Source organism: Chiroxiphia lanceolata, chromosome 2 (assembly GCF_009829145.1).
Source record: "Chiroxiphia lanceolata isolate bChiLan1 chromosome 2, bChiLan1.pri, whole genome shotgun sequence".
Classification (NCBI taxonomy): domain Eukaryota; kingdom Metazoa; phylum Chordata; class Aves; order Passeriformes; family Pipridae; genus Chiroxiphia; species Chiroxiphia lanceolata.
In genome coordinates this window covers 90599872-90619475 of record NC_045638.1, presented here as the reverse complement: position 1 = coordinate 90619475, position 19604 = coordinate 90599872, and the positions used below count along the sequence as shown (strand labels likewise).

Here is a 19604-nt window from a genome sequence, read left to right as displayed (position 1 = left end):
GCCCAAGCATATCAAAGCACCAGGAGCATTGCATCCTGAGATAGCAGTGGGAAATCAGGGCAGTGGGGGCGGGGAGGGCGGGGAGAGAATGAACAAGCACTTTAGTCTAAAAGAGGAAAGGAAACACTAAGGCAGATCCTGAAATTTTATAAGGGAGTCTGGAAAGCACCTCACAGTCTTAGCCTGAAAGACACTGCATATAAAATATCAGAATAAAATTCACAGAGAAAACTAATGAAAAAAAATAGCTACAGTGGAGAACATCCATTAATTCTTTAAAGATGGAAGAGGAGGTAGCATTAAAGCTCCTGTTTTAACCTCAGATTCTTAAGAGAGCTTGGAGCCCAAAAGCCTCCTACACTTCTTTCACATAGAGAACTTAGTATCTCAATAGACATTGACAGGAATTATGGATTTTGAGGTGATCACATAAGAACTAACACATTTTACAAAATCTATTTCTACGTGTAGCCCTCTCCCAAAGTCAAAAATAAACAAAATAAACCTTGCATATTCAGTGCATAACTATTTTGAAGGTCACATTTGGAATGAGTTATGAACATTCAGGCTATACATACATTATTAGGAATACTGATACATCTTCATCCCAGCTCTCACACTCTACTGACAAGAGAATTGTAGCTTTCCATTTCCATTTACAGAAAATGGGAATCATACTGCCACTGCAGTAAGGATCTGTTGTTCTCATCAGCTGATATGATCTTTCACATTTGAAGCCTATAGAGCTCAAAATTCTGATCACAACAGGGTGTTAGATCATTACTGAATAATTTTCACTTTCTCTATATGTTCTTGCTCATGTGTGTGTGCTGGAAGACAAGTCCAGGTGAACACCACCGTGAAAGATGGGAAGTATTCAAGGAAATAATTCACAATTAGAGGTTGCTTCCTCTACAGAAGGAGCAAGTAAGTATCATGAAATTACTCTGAGGCAGCAGAAGCACTCAAGAGGTTGGTCTTAGATTCTAGAAGAAAGTAGGGAGGAACACATAACACTATTAGGGACTTAAATGAATCAACCTCATGAACAAGGAAGGAACATTCAAAACAGCACCACTTTATCTTCATGCACAATGACCTTTTGGGTAAAATATTGTCCAGAGTTAAAAAAAAGGTACCTACCATCAGATTTAATGAGAAAACCTGACAAGTGAAGAAAAACCAACTATTTCCCAATTACCATAATCAATCCCAAGAACGGGCTGTATTTGCAGTGATGAAAATAGCAATACATTTATTTGTAAATATATTTATAAAATGCTTCTTTGTCTTCAAAGGGGGTTAAACTTTCCACATGAGATGGTATTTTATCGAATACTGTACAAGAAACGTTCTAAAGTTCACCAGAATGTTGTGGAAAACCCAGCTGTTTACACTGAAAGCCCTCAGAAATACCAGTGGCACAGATCAGCAACAAACAAGAACACAAATATGAAAAATCTGTGGAGCACAGAGATGGGAAAAGGCCAGAGGAGAAGAAGGTGACTAAAATAAAACCACAGATACACAAGTCACCACTGAAACTTGATAACAGAGTCAAACTTATCTTTGAGGGAAAGGGAGCTTCCTCCAAGAAGGAACTCCTTACCAGAGTGCAGGGCAAGACCCAGCTGCCTTTTTAAATATCTCAGTGCATAGGTAAGAGCTGCAAAGCCCAAAGGCAAAGTGACCAACGCAGAAGACAACCATTTGTCAAACAAGGTTGGAATAGAACCATCAGCAAAAGGGGCAGAGGTGAGTTCTGTGACTCTAGAGCTGCCTGCCTGCAATCCATGATAGCAGCCAACACATACATGGAAGAGATGAGGGGGATTAATGTTCGCTTTTTTAAAACCTGGGAAGTAGTATGCTGACATCCACATCAAAAGGACATTACGATTGCGAATTCACCCACTGGACACCAGGAACCATCACTACCAGTCCACTGCAGGTCCATTCCTGCAATTACAGTTTTATTTTCTCTGTGAAAATAGAAGTGAGTTTCACATTCCATGGGCATGGACTAGCTAGCTCTAGGGAGAAAGCAGTATCGTGTACAACCTAATCATGTAACACTTGAGGACACAGGTCCTGCAAGGGAGAAGGACAGGAACAATGCTCTGAATGTCAAGCCGTTCAACTCCTGTCCTTAAAATCCAACATGATCCTTTCATTTACCACAGAGTCTTTTTGCAATGCATAGCAAAATTCCTCACATAGTCATGTTCCTACTAATCACATTCCTTGTTCCTTAGTTGTTTTTCTTCAGACCAAGGTTGCTCCACAGGCAGAATGGCCAAGCACTTACAATTACAGTGGGACTTGCACCATGAACACAGGCTGTTATTTAAAACAAAATGTCCTGAAAAAATACAGGGTAGAAAAGAAAAACTTTCTGAACCTTGTTGTGCTCAACTCCCATGTGTTATAATGGAGAAATGGCAACCCTCCACTCTCCCTCAAACAAGTGCTCTGAAAACTTAAGTCCTAAAATTTTATGAAGCACTCCAATATCATCACAATAAGGTCATCGCAATCTTCAGAGCAGAGTTTAAGCAGCACACAGTAATTACAACTGAATAGTGAGTAAAAAGTAAAACAGGTGATCCTGTTGGCTATATGGTGCAGCACACTCCCCTTGAAGACAGTGAGATGGCATCTCAGGGAACTCAAAGTGGTGTCACACTTAATCCACATAAGGTAACTGACCAACAGTCATGTACCTTAATCTCATTGTTCCCTAACTTTCATAGAATCAGACTCATAGCCAAGTAGGGCTCAAACACTCCTTTAGTATACCCATCTCTCCAGAAGCAGTATCAACAGATACAGACATCTGCTCAGCAGGAAGCTGTGTCCCAGTTCCAGCTCTGACAGATGCTTCATGCCACATTCACAGCTGGGAAATAGTAGAGATGGCCTGTAACTGCTTCCCAAGAGACCAGCAGAGGAAAAAACCCACTACCTCTCATAGTTCAGTGGGAAATATTTCACATCTGCCAGACCTCAAAATAATTGCAGAAATACCTACTCACTATCCAGGGCTGTCGTCTCCATCTAAGTGGCTTATACAATACATGTTCCTAAAAGCCTCCAAGGCTGGAAGCTCTGCACCTTTCTCAGGCAACCTGTGCCAAGACTGTCACAGCAGCCACCACAAGCTCCTCTTGCTTTTAACTTCTTGTCAGGGCTTAACTTCAGCAGACTCAGCGCTATCCTTTGTTTCCTACTCAGTATGTAAACCCAGTATAGTTAATTCCTATTATTGGTTTTACTACCTTTGCTGTTAACACCTTGCTATATGAAAACAAAATTGTCATGTTTGTACAAAGTCTATTTGTAATATAGTTCTCCATTACAGTCTCTTCTGAAACACACACAGTTATTTTTGGGCTGCATAAGTCCAAAGGAATTCAGTCTCCTGAATCTCTTTCTGCATCAGCAGCTCTGCTGACACTGCAAATAGGTACTAAGCAGTGAAACTGCACTTCTACTCTAGAAGTCTCTACTCACTGAGTCCTGGATGGGTGCTCATTTCTCACAGCCCAGCAGAAAGCTATCAGCTGGCAACAGCTTTCAGACTTTACCACCTGGGCTGGATGCAAACCAGTGATATGGATATGGAGAAAATATTGTAGATCATTACATACATATCATCTGTCTTCCTGGAATTTTTTCCCTTAAACACTGGAAGGATGGGTTTAAGAAGAAGGTCAAAAGGCCAGCTGCAATGCTCAACAACTTAAAGGGTTTAAAAGCAATTCAGAGAACTATCTTCTAGGTTCTGTGTGTGGAATCTCCTCTTTGGCAGGGGTGACCCAAAGAGGCTCTTTCGACCACCAAAATTTATCATTACTCATAATGAACATAACTTCTACACCTATTTTATCACAGCAGTTTCTTACTTTAATACATGACCAACAAGATCACATGGGAAACAGCTGAAGTTAACTTTAAACACAACAATCTTACCACAATATATATTAAAATAGAAAGTTGGTTTATCCCTTAGGACCTCATCTAAATGCTCAGCAACCTCCTTGCATCAGCAAGGCTTTTGTGAAAGAGAGGGAGAGAGAGAGAAAGAATTTCCCTGATGGAGAGACCACCCATCCGGTATTCCCTTTCACAGCTGCTCTTGTGCAGAGGCTCCTAAGATTTATTTCATGATGACAAAGTTTTGGTTTTATTTCAATTTTTTTTTTTCCCAGGAGACAGATAGATGATATTTGTTTTTAGCTACAGCTTCTTACAAAATGATGTAATAATCTCCCCAACCATCATTTATATCGTGTAACAATGAAAATTAAGTTCCACATTCAGTAACTGTACCAACTGTTGCTGAAAAAACTCCACATTGACTCCAAGGATGGGATATCATGGCAATTGTAACTGAGATGGATCAAAGCTGCTTGTCTTTTATGGTCTTCATTTGCAAAGGACCAAACATAACCGGATTACTGGTAATGTAGTACAGCTCAGTATAAAAGGACATTAATTTTCTTTGCCTGGAAAAGGCTCTTAGCTTTTTTCATGTAATTACACCAAAGAGCAAGTCAACTGTAGGGCTAAAAGGGAGCAACTGTGAGGAGAAAAACAGGAATAAACCTTCAGTGGGACTTGAACTTGGGAAAACAGTGCCAGTATGTTCAGAATGAGCAACACTACTTTCACCTCCTCTGATGAAAGTTCACATTGCTCAGCTCTACGAAAGCATTTGCAACAGGGGGGAGGAAGGGAATCACAGCAGGATTGAGAGAGAATGTGTATTGCCTCTGATGAATGGCACAATGCCCAGGCAGCTGCTGCACAAATGCCAAAAGTGGGACCTTTGTTGCTTCAGCTGGATCCCTCTTGAAGTTTTGAATTACAGGCAGATACCTCACTTATGGGATTCTGCTGCAATATGGCAATGCAGAGACTGCTTGCTACATGTGTCTTTTCCATTCTGAAATTGAAACCCTAATGGGAAACTAGCCTCTCCAAAAATCTCGCAGAGCAGCTAAAAAATACATTTCAGCACTTTTACACCAGACCCTGCAGAAATTAACATTATCCAAGATCTTTGTTCATCTTTCAAATGCAAAAATCTACATCATCGTAAGTGAATGCAGACAGCCATTTCTTTAAAACAAAGACTGAAAACGCTAAACTGTTCAGAGTAAGTGAAGGAAAATGAATTCATTAAAATTCTGTTAACAACTTGGCAGGTGGTTGCTGCATTTTAAATGAGAGCCATGTCATTTTCCACATAGTAGGTAAAAGAATGAATCATAGAATCACAGAACATTTCTAGTTGAAGGTAAGGGACACATAAGGAACATCAAGTCCAATTCCCTGCTCCTCACTGGACTGCCTAAAACTCAACTGCAGGACTAAGGGCATTGGCCAGACGCTCCTTGAACTCTGACAGGCCTGATGCTGTGACCACTTCCCTGAGGAGCCTGTTGCAGTGGCAGACCATCCTCTCAGTGAAGAAACTTTTCCTAATGTCTCAGCAGGATTGCCCTGATGTAGCTTCATTCCATTTTCTTGTGTCCTGTCACTGGTGACCAGAGAGAGGACCAGGATTATCCCATCCCAGGTGGAGAATTCAGCACTTGCCCTTGCTAAATTTCATATGGTTGGCGACTGTCCAGCTCTCTAGGCTATCCAGATCTCTCTGTAAGGCCTCTCTGCCCTTGAGGGTGCCCATAGCTCCTCCTTGTCAGCAAAATTACTTAGTGTAAGTTTGATTGCAGTGCCCAGATCATTTATGAAGACATTAAAGAGCACTGGCCCTAAAACTGAGCCCTGAGGAACTGCACTGGTGACCAACTGCCAGCCTGATGTAACTGCATTTACTATAACCTTTGAGCCCAACCTGACAACCAGTCATCCACTCAATGTCCTTTAGACTTGTCTATCTGTGCGTTGGACAGTTTACCGAGGAGGATACTGTGAGAGGCAATACAGAAAGCTTTGCTAAATTAATAAAAAAAAAAAAAGAAGGCTTCCCTTGGCCAACTAGGTGGGTGACCTTATCATAAAAGGACTTTCCCCTCATGAACCTGTACTGGTTATGACCAATGACTGCCTTGTCTCTCAATGCTTTAAGTAAACCAGATACAACTGCAAGGATAAGGTATATTTTCATCTAAAATGAAATTACTAAAAATTACAAGTTATGACAACTTCTAAGAGCTAAAAATTGCCAAGCTATTAAAACTATTTTAATTAGACAGACATATTCAAGCATTCCAGGTTTGCTGTTAACTAAAGTGTAGAATAGAACTGGGTGATACCACCTTTGACACCAGCAATATTTTCTGAGAAGCTACTGTTCTCATTTCAACTTAAACAACTAGTTCTGTTTCATCACCACCTGTGCTGCTTTTGACTGGAGTAGTTAATTTTCTTCACAGTAGCTGGTATGGGGCTGTGTTTTGGATTTATGCTGGAAACAGTGCTGATAATACAAAAATGTTTCTTTTGATATCACTGAGCAGTGCTTGCACAGCATTAAGGTTTTTTCTGCTCCTCACACCACCCCACCAGTGAGGAGGCTTGGGGTGCATGAGAAGTTGGGAGGGGACACAGCCAGGACCCAAGGGATCACCCACATCATAGGTGTCATGTTTAGTATAAAAAGCTTGGGGAAGAAGAAGAAGGGGGGGAATGTTCAGGGTGATGGTGTTTGTCTTCCCAGGTCACCATTATGTGTGATGGAGCCCTGCTGTGCTGGGGATGGCAAAGACCTGCCTGCCCATGTGAAGTGGTGAAAGTGATAAATAAATTCCTTGTTTTGCTTTGCTTGAGTGCTCGAATTTTGCTGTCCCTAGTAAACTGTCTTTATCTCAACCCATGAGTTTTCTCACTTTTACTCTTCTGATTCTGTCCCCTAGCCCACTGCAGGGGGAATGAGCAAGCAAGCAGCTGCGTGGGACTAAGTTGACAGCTGGGGTTAATCTCCAATATGACCTCACATGAAGTTGCAGAGTACAAAAACAAAAAAAAAAAAAAAGGAGAAAATAAATAGCTTCTTCCCAACTAAAAAAACCCTAAACCTTGAAACACAAATGATAAGTTCCATTTTTATACTTTAACACGGTGACTAACAAAGTTCACCATTGAATAGATACTAGTGCTAATTTTAAATGCAAAGCATGTTTTCAAAAACATTATTCTTCAAGCCTCCAGCACAGTTAACATAGCCTTATATAACTATATAACAAATTTTTACAGTTTAAACTCATTTCCAGATTTCAAACCACATCCAATTTTACATAATCCTAAATTAAATATTACAACAGCTAATAAGTAATTTTTGAGGTTTTTAACATAATGCAAACCATATGGAAATTAAAATTCCTAATTGGTGGACCATTAATCCATGAGAAGTAGTAAAATCATTTTCCTGTTTTCCACTCTCCCAGCCAAAACAAGCACCAAAGTTAACACCAAATCTGTTTTTCCACAGATGATGGCAACTAAATTAATAATGAAAAAAAAAATTAAAAGAGATAATTTACATTTTATTTAACTTACCATAAAATTAGAAATTTAAAGCTGCACTAAAAAAAAAAAAGTAAGCATTTTTCTCAACAGGTTTTTGACTTTTGGGTGTCTTTAATACAGCAGAATAATAAAGTTTGGTTTTCACTGTTTTCTGAAAATAGACAATTCTGCTGTGGACTTGTGGTTCTTTCATCCTTAAATTTCTCAATGAATTCAAAAAGTGTTTTACATAAAAAAAAAAAAAGGCTAGGGATCTTGAACTAATAATTTATTTCCAAATTAATTCAAAAGATGCAATGCCACTACTCTCCAATTACTGAAAAGGTCTTTTGACGTTTAGCCAGATCTGAGTTTCTATTGCTAGGAGTGGCAAGAACATGGAAATAATCTTCCAAGCTTTCTTTAAGCAGCATAGATGAGAGGAAAAAAAAAGTGAAGCTGCTCATTCTTCCTTCTTTAGAGGTCACCCTACTATAGGTCACTCTCTTGCAATTGTCAGGCTTTTTACAGTTCTTTCCCTTGCTTTATCAAAGTTGGAATGAAAGTTATCCTAGAAGAATCCAGCATAGTTCCACAAAAGCCTTTAAGTTCACACCTCTCTTCAATCACCTGAAGACCATATATTTCACTGTAGGTATTGCTGAATAGCTGTTTTCTGGAAGGCTGGGAAAACAGAGCACCAGTATATCTGTTTATATCAACAGTACTCTTTCTGGCAGACAAATACAGATAAATACTTTAGGTTTACTTTAAAAAGAAAAAGATTAGAATGCTCAGAATTGGAAATATAATAAATAAAACTGGAGGGCTGATGTGAAGCACAAAAATATAAAAATTGCTAAGATACCTCTATCACAACTTAAACTAGAAATGTCACCTCAAATATTAAATGTCTGAGCTCTTATCAAAAATTTCTAGCATGACTTGGACTTGGTTTGTCAGTGTCATGCTGACCCAGAAAGAACTGCTAATAAATAGCATCAGCTATTTATCTATTATTCCTCTCCCATTGCACTTTTTTCCATTTCCCACTTCAATGTTGATGGTGACTGAGAAACAGATGAAGGGGCAACTACTTGTGATGCATCGTAGACTTCTCTTGTTAACACTGTATTTGCACTCGGGGACCTTATGTAAGGGAGTTGTACAGGGAGTCAAAGAATAGTACAACTGAATGTCTATAGCATCCATCCTTCCCTACGCTTCCTCCTCTCCAGCTCCATTGCTTCTGCTTGGGACACCGAACTCAGCCTTATGCTAAGGTGCCACACAGTGGTAGGCTACTTATTAGTAGCCTAATGAGTAACTAATGAGGACTAGGACCTAACGAGCCACAGCACTGCACAAGGAAGGACTGCTGAGTGATGGGTGCTACTTCTTGATTTGACACAGGCTGGACACATGGTCTGACATGGGCCATCTCTCAGCATCATTTCTTTGTCCTGTCAACTGACCGTCCAAGCTCTTTGGTTCAAAGTTACCTCTTCAGGCTCTGCTTCACAGCAGATGTAACTTGGTGGGGATTTTTTTTTTCTTTAAGTCTTTTTCATAGTTTACTAATATTTTTCATCTGGTCTGTCAAACAAAGAAAACCAAGTACTTTGCTGGTAAACACAACCTGTTTGTAAGGATGAGGACAACAGAACAGACTGCTTTTGTGCCAATAGCCCACCAAGTTCTTACTTACCCTGCAGGGCTCACAAACCCCCGCCTGAGTGCACAGACAAGCTCTCCTACTGTCCAGAAGATAGTCTGGACTCCTACAGCACAAACAATGGCCTCCCAGATGTCCCACAGACACCCACAGAGGAAGTTGGTTTCCAGAGAGAATACAGTCAAGCAGACAGTCTTGGGTTCAACTTCACAGTGTAGATGCACACATCCAAGTGGTAACCATCACATGAACTGCTATGATACTAAGTGCATACATGAAACCTAGTAATTTCCTACTTCTGAGCATCACCATGCCAGAAATAGTGATATCCCCACCCCCAATCACAGACAGTGATAATAAATAATTATAGTAGGTTTAGCAGTGAGTCAGTTCAGAACTGCCCATGCTCTTAGATAGCCAATACAAAAAGTTAACAGCAACAGAGATCTCACCAAATTTCAACATTTGAATGAATTGTTTGATCATGTAAGGATGCTTTAAAAAAAGGAGGTAAAACCAATACAATTTCTCCACAGAGAGCAACTCCCAGTTGCAGTGTTATGATCTATGACTTGACAGCATTTCATCTTCTTATGCAGGGTTTTTCTTTTCTTTTTTTTAATACAGTAGCTTAGTTTTATGTTTAACAATAGACTTAAGTAAAATTAAGTCATTCATTTTCTTAAATGGTGCTGCATCGTCAGCACCCTATAATTATTTTAGTGCATGAATGCAATAGTTCAGAATAAAAGTCTTAAATTTATGCAATCTTACAGCACCTTTGGCATAAATCATATGCTTTCAGACATTTTGCATGATAATTCAGCCTGTACAAAACCTACCAGCTCTTGAAAATGCCCTGTATTATAGACTACCCAGCAGAAGATTTGCTACATTTATAATATTCCTATCAGCCAGTACAATGCATTTAAATTCAATATAAATTATCACAATAATCAAATAACTTCCAATTAAGTCCAAACTGCCAGCCAACCACAGCAAAAAGATGTTACTTCAAACAGTCAGCACTTGTAGATCTTATTATTGTGTCACACTTATTGCATATACTTGCCTACCTGTTATAGGCAAGCACACAATTACAACACATTCCCCTCTACATATAGCTGTCTAACCTTCAGGGTTGACTATGGAGACTAGAAAACCTAAAAAACCTGAAATTCCTAAGGTGGCATTTGTAAGAAGACCATGACTTTCCACGCTCAGGACTTCCATGAGCTACATGTATCCCATCCTTCCAGTGAAGAGAGTTCCACGCCCAACAGCTGAGGCGCATGATAAAGCTTTCATCCAACTCAGGCACTCAGCTATGGAGAAAGAGGAGAATCCTGACATGCTTGGAGTAGATATAATGCACAGCTTTCTATACTCTGCTCCAACCGCACTCCTGACACAAGCCAGCACTGCTGTTGCACTGCAGCTGAACGCCAACTCAACAGAATTTTCTCAAACCAAAGCATAACCCGTTTTGTTCTTGCCCCAGCACAATGCCATACAAGGTCCTCACTAGTTTGCCGACTGACTCTCACAGCAATCCTTAAAAGGAGTGAAAAGTCACAAAAAGACACCAGATATTCCAGATAATATCCACAATGAACATGAACTACCTAGCACTCCTCAGATGTTCTATCAAGTTTTTGAAACCTGATAACACATGGATGAATTGGGAGAGAAATTAACCAGTAAAAACATCAGACAGAAACTCTTCAGGTAAACACAGAAACTTCACGTCCCAAGTGTAATGAGGATTGGCAGTGGTCCAAACAAAGAATACTGGCTAACTTTTGAAATTTGTTTGCTCTAGAGTTCTGAAATTCATATTTCAGGTCAATTTGTAAAACTTTCAATTATCCTCAATCATGTTACAAAATCTTTTAGTATTTATATACATATATATATAGACAAGAGCTCTATTGACAAGAGTTCGTTATTTCCTCTATTTTGAATCAAAAGAAACTACAAAGAGTAGTTTTGGGAATGAAACAAAAAAGTAGAGGTGAGGTTAAACAGATATGTCCAATTGTCTTGAAGGGTAAGAAAGCTTTAAATTCCATTTTAAGATACAACTAGTTTTCTTACTCAGTAACAGTTTGGCAATTTTTTCCTAGTTAAACTGGACCCCTTGTTCTTGATACACTAAATGTTATATAATTTTTGACACCAGCTTTTGTGGTTGAAACCTTTAGAACTGGGGGGGAAAAAAAGGCTTTTGGGTGAGATTCAAGCACTTAACCTTAATAGACTCAATCACTCTTGCAGAAAACAAAGGAAGAAACTAGTGCTGCAATAATCCTACTTTAAGATTAAAATCCAGAAATAAAAAATTCCCGTAACACATGCAAAGATAAAGTGATACTATGTACCTTTAAGATAAGGTAGGAAAGGGGCATATACTCCTTTACCCAAATGGTACTGATCCATCATCATACCCTCAATTGGTTACTCTTAGAGATATACTAAGACTCAAAATAAAGAAGGCACTAAAATTCCTGAGAGTGACAGGAAACCCAGCAGAGCAAGAAATTGTAGACAGAGTTATTTACAGATATTTTCCTGTGAGAAAAGAATGATAAGAATGCAGCTTAAACATTAACAAATCCACTAAAACATCAGTCTGCCTGGCAGAGTCAGCAGATTTGAAGGGGGATTCAGTGGGACTGGAAATTCAAACTTCAGCTTCTAATCAGAAAAATCCTACTTTAGAAATTTGAACCATCAACTAGAAACATGTAATATAATATAGAACTCTCCTAAAATGGTACCCCGCTAGAGGCACCTTATAGTATGTGAAGTCTATGTCTATTTAGCTAAAAAAAAAAAGCCAATGACACTGAAGCTCTTTATTATTCTGCAGGGACCTATTTGTAAGTGAGTGACATGGACAAAATCTGCAAATCTGCATTTCCTTTCTTTTCTTTCCTTGGGAAGGGTGCTGCAAATCATGTGTGCAATTCCACCATTAGGATGCTGACAGAGCAGAATTTTATCTGAAATAAATTTCCAACTTAAATAGTCTATTCTATTCTAAAGATATACTTATGGAAAATAAATTAGATCAAGAGAATTTTAAAATAAGATTATTCAAAATGTTTATTCAGTTTGTTTATGAAACAATTATGCAGAATGCTTAGGTAAGAGTTTAAATTAAGAAGTTATTAGTTACTAATGTTTTACTGTCAAGTATGAAGGCACTTTCAGTGGGGTTCTATGGGTGATCCAGCTCATAGCCTGCAAATAGCCAAGAATTTCATTGTCAGCTTTAGAAATGAGAAGCTCTCAGTACAATGCAGGAAGCCCAGAACTAACTGTTTCCCTGTTGCTTTAGCTTAGCAGAGATATGCAAGACCTATTTCATATTATTCTCCCAAGACACCTACACACGCCTCAGGAACATCACTATGTAGTCCTGATTATCTGGAGTACCAGTGGTTCTTCAAAGAACACTGACAAAATACAGCACACTATACAGAAGCTTCTATGTGGTTCAGCCAAGGAGCAGCTCATGTTTAAGTCAGTTTAGGCTTCTGGGACAAAAAAAAAAAAAAGGCTGATTTATTAAACAAGCAGATAAATAATGAAAATGAAGGAACAGATTTGGGGATTATTAGGGAATATTTATTTGGCAGGAGAAAGCAGAGAGGACTTGATGAGACTTGTAATAGATAAATCCATTAAAAACATTGTTAACAGAATGAACCAATTAAGTCCACATCCCCAAAGCAAGTTGGCAATCAGTTTTCAACACCTGTTTTCAGACCAGGGCTTGCAGAGTTTAAACACATCGTTTAAAGTGATCTCCCCACAACCTCTAGGTCAAGAAACACAAGGTAAAAATGCACTTTCAGGACTGCTTACTGTGAATATTAGCCATAGCAGATGCGATTTTCAACCAACAGCGTTCAACACCAGGTGGAGAAGGGCTGAGTGTTCTGTCCTGAATGGAGCATGTCAAAACCAGGTGGCCCACAAGTCGCAGATTGCTGAAGAGGGCAGGTACCTCCTGACTAGTAAAAGTAAGAAACAGAAAGGTCCATCCAAGATAGTCATGAATCCATATTTATTTACAAAAACTCACATTTTCCTTAACTGAAAATGTGTGGAGCATTACTTATGTACTAGGAGACAACACCTGCATCCCTCAGGGCTCCCTAGAGTCTCATAAGGATTTCCAGCCAGGATCTCTTTGACTTACAGGATCTAAAGCAAGCCTCAAAAGTAGTCATTTGAAGTATTCATTTCAGATTTGTTATCAGCAAGCACTGATGTATAGGACATCCTTCCTGAATAATTAAAATACAGATAGGTCACATACAGGCCTCATCAGTACACAAATCCAAGAGTCCTGACATGGAGGAAAACTCTTTTAAGCTTTACACAACAGTCATACTGCATCCAGCAAAAACTCTTTCTCTCTGAGGCACCTGGCAAGATCCTGCTTTCACTCTGATCTACCAAAGTAAATGAGAATTTTGTGAAGCTATATTTGTCATTACCATTTTCCCCCCTTGACAAATTTGCAGAGGATACAAAACCAGGAAGACTGGCTGATACACCAAATGGTTGTGCTACCCTTCACAAGGACCTTGACAGGCTGGAGATATGGGCTCACAAGAACCTCGTGAAAAGTGACAAAGGGAAGTGCAAAGTCTTGCACCTGAAGAGGAATAACCCCATGCACCAGTATATGTTGGAGGAAGATGGACTGGAAATCAGCTTTGCAGAAACAAACCTGGGGGTCTCGGTGGACAATGGGCTCAACGTGAGCAAGCGACATGCCCTTGAGGCAAAGAAGGCCAACAGCATGTTGTTACATTAAGAGCAACAACACCATCAGGACAAGGAATGTGGCTGTTTCCCTCTACTCAGCACGGGTAAGGACACACCTGGAGTACTATCACATGTGCTGGGCACAAGACAGACATGAACATACCGGAGCGACTCCAGTGAACAGCCACAAAGATGTTTAAGGGACTGGAACATCCTCCATATGAGGAGATGCTGAGATATTATGATTAAATGTAAGAAAAATCTCTAAGGATTACCTAACACTAGCACAGATTGCCCAGAAAGCTTGTGGAATGTCCATCCTTGGAGGTATTAAAAACCTGACTGGACACAGACTTGTGCAACCTGTTCTAGCTGACCCTGCTTTAAGCAAATGGATTGGACTAAAGGATCTCCAGAGGTCCTCTGCAGCCTCACTGATTCTGTGACAAACTCCAGATCAATACCAGTGTTCAACATGGCACCCTGGCAAACCTTCAACTTTGCAACTCCTGCACTCAGGAAAGCATCCTAAGCCCATTATACAGAGAACTAGCACTGCAAAAGGAGCTGCATCCACTATCTCTTTGCAAAGGATTTAATGAAACAAACATGACAGCAGAAAGAAAAATACCTGAAATTGTCAGTTGTGTGCAAATACCCTTGCCATTTATTGAGAGGGAAGAACAGGAGATGACAAGTCCAGTCAGAAGTATTTGGCTTTAAACTGTCTTAGACTGTACAAAGTAAGGTTGTATTTGCACAACAGAATTCACAATATTCATCCAGTGTAGAAATGAGGCAACACACGATGACACGTAACACTGAACACAGATGCTTTCAGTTCTCCAGTGTGCAAACAGAAGCTTTACATCGGTGATCACAGATGTCCCCTGACTTCATTTTATACAGTTTATTTTGGCACATAGATACACACATGTAGGCCACACGTGCAGGTACATACCAATGTGCCTCCTACCAATTTTTACTGAAAGGCCTATTCTGTTCCCTGAAATGAGGTTCTCCTCCCACTGGTCTAGTAAGTTAAATCTACAGGCATTGCAGTCTGAGGATATAAGACCTCTCTTAAAGAGAACCAGAGGGAATTAGTCATGTGGATCACAAATGTTGCAAAGGAACACTATAATTAACATCTATTTTAAGCCCTTTTGTGGGATATGCAATTCCTACTGTACATGTGAAAAGCCTAATGACTTGCTCAAGGTCTCTTTTACCCAAAACTGATTTAGTAAGAATTGAAGAGGTACGAAGAACAAGACAGTGAGACAGAACCAAGGTACAAGTAAGTTAGAACTCCAAGCAGACCCCTAAGTCCAAATTAAGATGCACTGCCAGGCCTGCAGTAATCACAGAAGACTGTACAGAAAGAACAGGGTCATTGCCAGAGTTTTGTTGGGAAGCCAAGAAAAGTGCAAAATGGATATCATAGATATCTCAAGACAGTGAGCAGAAAGAAATTCACAAAAGCAGTTGATTCAAAACACACACAAACCTAAAAATCATCTGAAAAAAAAACCCAACAGGTTGATAAAGTACATTAAAATGAGCAGCAGTTTCATACTTGAAAATCATATTTTAGGATAAGCTATCTAATATATGATACAGCTGTGACAGTCAATGACTGACAAAGCACTAAAACTGCCAAAAGGGATAAATATGCTGGCATCCAGTGTTAAATCAGATGCTGATAAGGCTAACTACAGGTACAAAGGCACCTGAAAAGCGGAGCATAGGAACAAAAAAGTGTAACCACTTTCTGATAGCGAGTCTGCAAGTCTAATCCTTCAATATTTATACATCTTATGCGTGCCTCTTACCAGGGAATTCAGCCCTGCCGCAGTCAAAGGTGTAAGTACCGGTTTGGCTGCAGATCATCTAACAATAATACACATGCAGAGCACACAAATGACATTCCCCTTAGCACAGAAGGGTCTGAGGTGATAATGGGAAATGTGGTATTTGGAGACAATGATGAAACTTTAACAGCTGCAGCAGATTGGAGGGTGGACGGGAAAAAAGAAAGGGAGAAAGCAGATAGAGATGGGGGGATACTGAAGGACTGGAGCCAAACTAACAGCTGGGTAAAAACAGCCTAAGAGAGAGGTATCTTTGGAGCTCCCACATCCTTTTTGTCCCTCTTATATTTTACCAGTTACAGCAAAACAATAGTAGCACATAAATAAATTAAGTAGAATTGTTAATATCAACCCTGTCAGGTCATCATTCATCACATCATGAATCTTCTTTATATAAGCACATAAATACACTGATGACAAACACTACAGAAAGCCTCTCAACAGAAAAATAAATGCAAAGATGACTAGAAAGCCAAGCATCAATCACTGTCATGTCCTACACAAAGAGTTTTTGCAGTTACGCAATAGTTAAGAATTCTTGAATAAGAGTCACACAAAAAGAGAAATAAGGGAGACAAAAATTAATTTTTTGTGCTTTGTGTGGGAATGATTGGTATCCAAAGGCTGGTGCCTACTTATTCACCTCCCTGTAGATGGTGATGATTTGGTTATGTGATAACCAACCAAACAAACAGGAGCACAGAGAGGCAAGGACAGGTGGGGAATCCCAGTAATATCTTGGGTACTCCCAGGGCCATCAAAGGAGAATGATCATCCCCTCAAAGGCTTTTATCTACACATACATATGAGCACAAAGGCATGGGGACTTAGAAGAACTCTGCCAGGAAGACAGAGCCCCAGCCCCCTGCTAGAGCTGACCCAGAAGAGCCCTCAGCCCCATTGCCCAGGTGTGACACCCACTTGATGAGTCAACTCGAGAAGCGCTCAGTCACCTTATAGGCTAAGGGAGGTTTGTGTCCAGGAGTATGGGACACATTACAGGACGTAGAGAAATATCATTCCAGAATTGCACAAGAATTATTATAGGATGTTTAGGGTAGGAAACAAAAGCAGGGGAAGGGATGGATCCAGGTGATTTAGGGGGGAGCAAGCATGGAAAATAGAGTGACAAGAGGATAAAATGGGCCAGTCATGTGTAAACAGGTTTGCTGCTTGGATGGGACTACAGGTTTTAGAGTCTACATATCTGTGGTGTCAGCAACTGCAGTGAGTGTGTAATTGCTAGGAACTATCAAGCCACAATAGTGAGTGAGGGGGTCTATACCAGAAAGAGGAGTAGGGCTGCAGCCTTGGGGACTCATATGTTCAGATGACCATAAAATCACAGACTAACAGTAATTTTCTCTTTTTCTGCCTCATGAAAACAAAAGTCAAAAAACAGCTCTTGACAAGGAGACAATTTAAATGCTCATGTCACCTGCAAATTCCAGCATGTTTCTAATATGTCAAGTTGACAACATATTTAAGCAGGAACAGAGGAAACCATCATCTACTGATGAAAGTGTAGGAAAGAGTAAAGATGGAAGAGTCAAATTCATGGCTATTTTCATGCAATCAAGTGTGCAATACTAGGCATCAACTCCTTAGATGCACCAGTACACATGTCCAATGCTACCTCCTGTTCCCATTTTCAGTTGTGCTGTAATGTTTTGAAACTGAAGAATTTTTTTTTTTTATTCTAGTTTGTACTAGTAAAATTAGAGGGGTGGGAAGGGAGTGGAGATTCTAGTTCTGGTCTCCAGGGCTGTGAAGTATTAGCTCAAAAAACTGAGCTGTAATGGGAAATAAAACAAGGGCAAAATAGCTTAAAAGAACAAGTCACAGAGAGAAAGGACAAAGCTTTAAGGTGCCCCTTATCCCTTGATTTCTCATCTGTTTCCCCTCACTTCATACAAACACCAATCTTGCTCCCAAGATTCTTACTTGCACTGATGGTGCATCTGAATTTCTAGTGTAGAGGAACAAATAATACAAGTAAACAAAATACACAAAAGAAACTAACACCGTTGCAGGCATTCTTCACATGGTTCAAAACCAAAAAAGAGATTGGTTAGTTTTTTTTCTCCATCCCTTATATTCACATTATACTCATTATATGAGCTTTAGAGTGGACGAAGAAACAGCAAAGAAAGCAAGCTTACAGGAGGTCATCCTTAAACACATTACAGTGATTATTTTGTGATTTTACATTTACTTTCTATTGAATTGATTCTTCTCATGCATGTATATAGATTAAGAAAATCAGACTGCAACTGGAGTAGCAGCAGACACATTTGTTCTTTGTTATGAAAGGAGCAGGATTAGAATAATGCATGTATGTTTTCCACCACCACTCCTTTTTTTTATTATTATATTTAATTACATTTTCAGACTATGCTGTCCTGCCCCACATATACATACTTATGCTACGTGAACAGACACAACATCTCTTTGTGTTGTTCTGCATCTCAGACACTTGCATGCTTCTGATCAAACAATGAGCTGGCGGGAAAGGGAGCTGATCTTAACTCACTAAAGAAAGAGCTCAGTGAGACATGAAGATGCACAGTGGGATTTTTTTTCCAATCTAAGTTTGTCAAAATAAGGCTCCAAATGAGCCACTGTCTCACACAATAGTTTTTTCAGTACTTGTTTGTTTTTTTGTGGGGCAATTTTTGTTTTCACCTTATTAATGCAAACTCTACACCAAAATGCTTTATGTTGTTAGTTAGTAGGAGACAAAAGAGGCACAGGCAGGGGGTACCTCTCAGCTGAGCCTGGATATGAGAGGGGAATTCACTGAAATGGACAGACACAGATTTGAGCAGTGCAGAGGGAGCAGCTGTTGCACTGACAGTAATTAGACTGGGCTGAGAACCTGGAGGAAGGGAAAAGATAGAGCGATGAAAGACCACAAGGCAAAGGAAGACACTCATTTATGAATCAGCAGGTTATTACAAGTTTTAGAGGTGTGGGAAATAGAGTAATTCCCACAAGAATGTCAGCATCTTATTTGTAGAGACAAAAGCTTGTTCAAAAGCTTAAACAAGTCGTAGTGATAATGCATTATATGAAACAAAAGCAGAAAATGTTGAAGTTACTACCTTTTACTTCTTTTTTTCATGTCAATGCCCTTTTCCTGCATACTGGCTACACAAAATACAATTCCTAGTAACTGGCTGCATGAGAGGAACTTCATTTTGTCAAGCTGAATACGTATCACAAGCAGCATCCCATCTAGCAGATGGAAATATTAAAACAGAGGCTGGTAAAACTACTGTAACAACATCACCAAGAGGTTTAAAGAACTACAAACAGAATTTCCCCACTCCCCTTGATCATATCCTTTTGTACTGAGTAACAGCTGCCTTATATAGCCAACACACTCCTCATTAGCCCAGGCTTCTAGGAAAATGCTCTCTGAAGACTGCTGACTATTCTTCTCCCTCTTCCTTCACTCCCAGTTCCAGAAGTTTCCTGATGTAATGTACTTTTCAAGACACCCAAGTGACACTCAGTTGACCACCATCTGGAAGGCAATCAGAAGCTCCCTCTAGTAAATGAATATGAATCAGAACACGAATCCCACTCCTCTTCTGCAGCAGCATAGGAATGCACAGCTGTTACTACATCTCATTTCAGAGAGGCATCAGGAACTTGACATTCATGACCACCCCAAGCACATTCTGAAACTCTGCCCTGCTCAGGTCCTCACTGGCAATCGGCCAGGCCCTTGGTGGTTGGGACCACTGTGCATGAAACATATCAGATGGCATATTGCCTTTTGTCATTTC

General features: G+C 39.8%; 1 protein-coding gene across 2 annotated transcripts in view; it reads right to left on the bottom strand.

Annotated features, from left to right (window-relative positions):
• Positions 1–19604, bottom strand: part of TSPAN9 (tetraspanin 9) — a 171715-nt gene that overhangs the window by 116238 nt on the left and 35873 nt on the right. The window contains exon 3 of one of the 2 annotated variants that reach the window (XM_032678235.1): positions 13025–13173. The exons of the other annotated variant lie outside the window; for it this stretch is intronic. Within the exon in view, the coding sequence (XP_032534126.1) occupies positions 13025–13040 (16 nt within the window). The 5' untranslated portion in view covers positions 13041–13173. The remainder of the gene's footprint in view (positions 1–13024; positions 13174–19604) is intronic. 2 annotated transcript variants of the gene reach the window in all.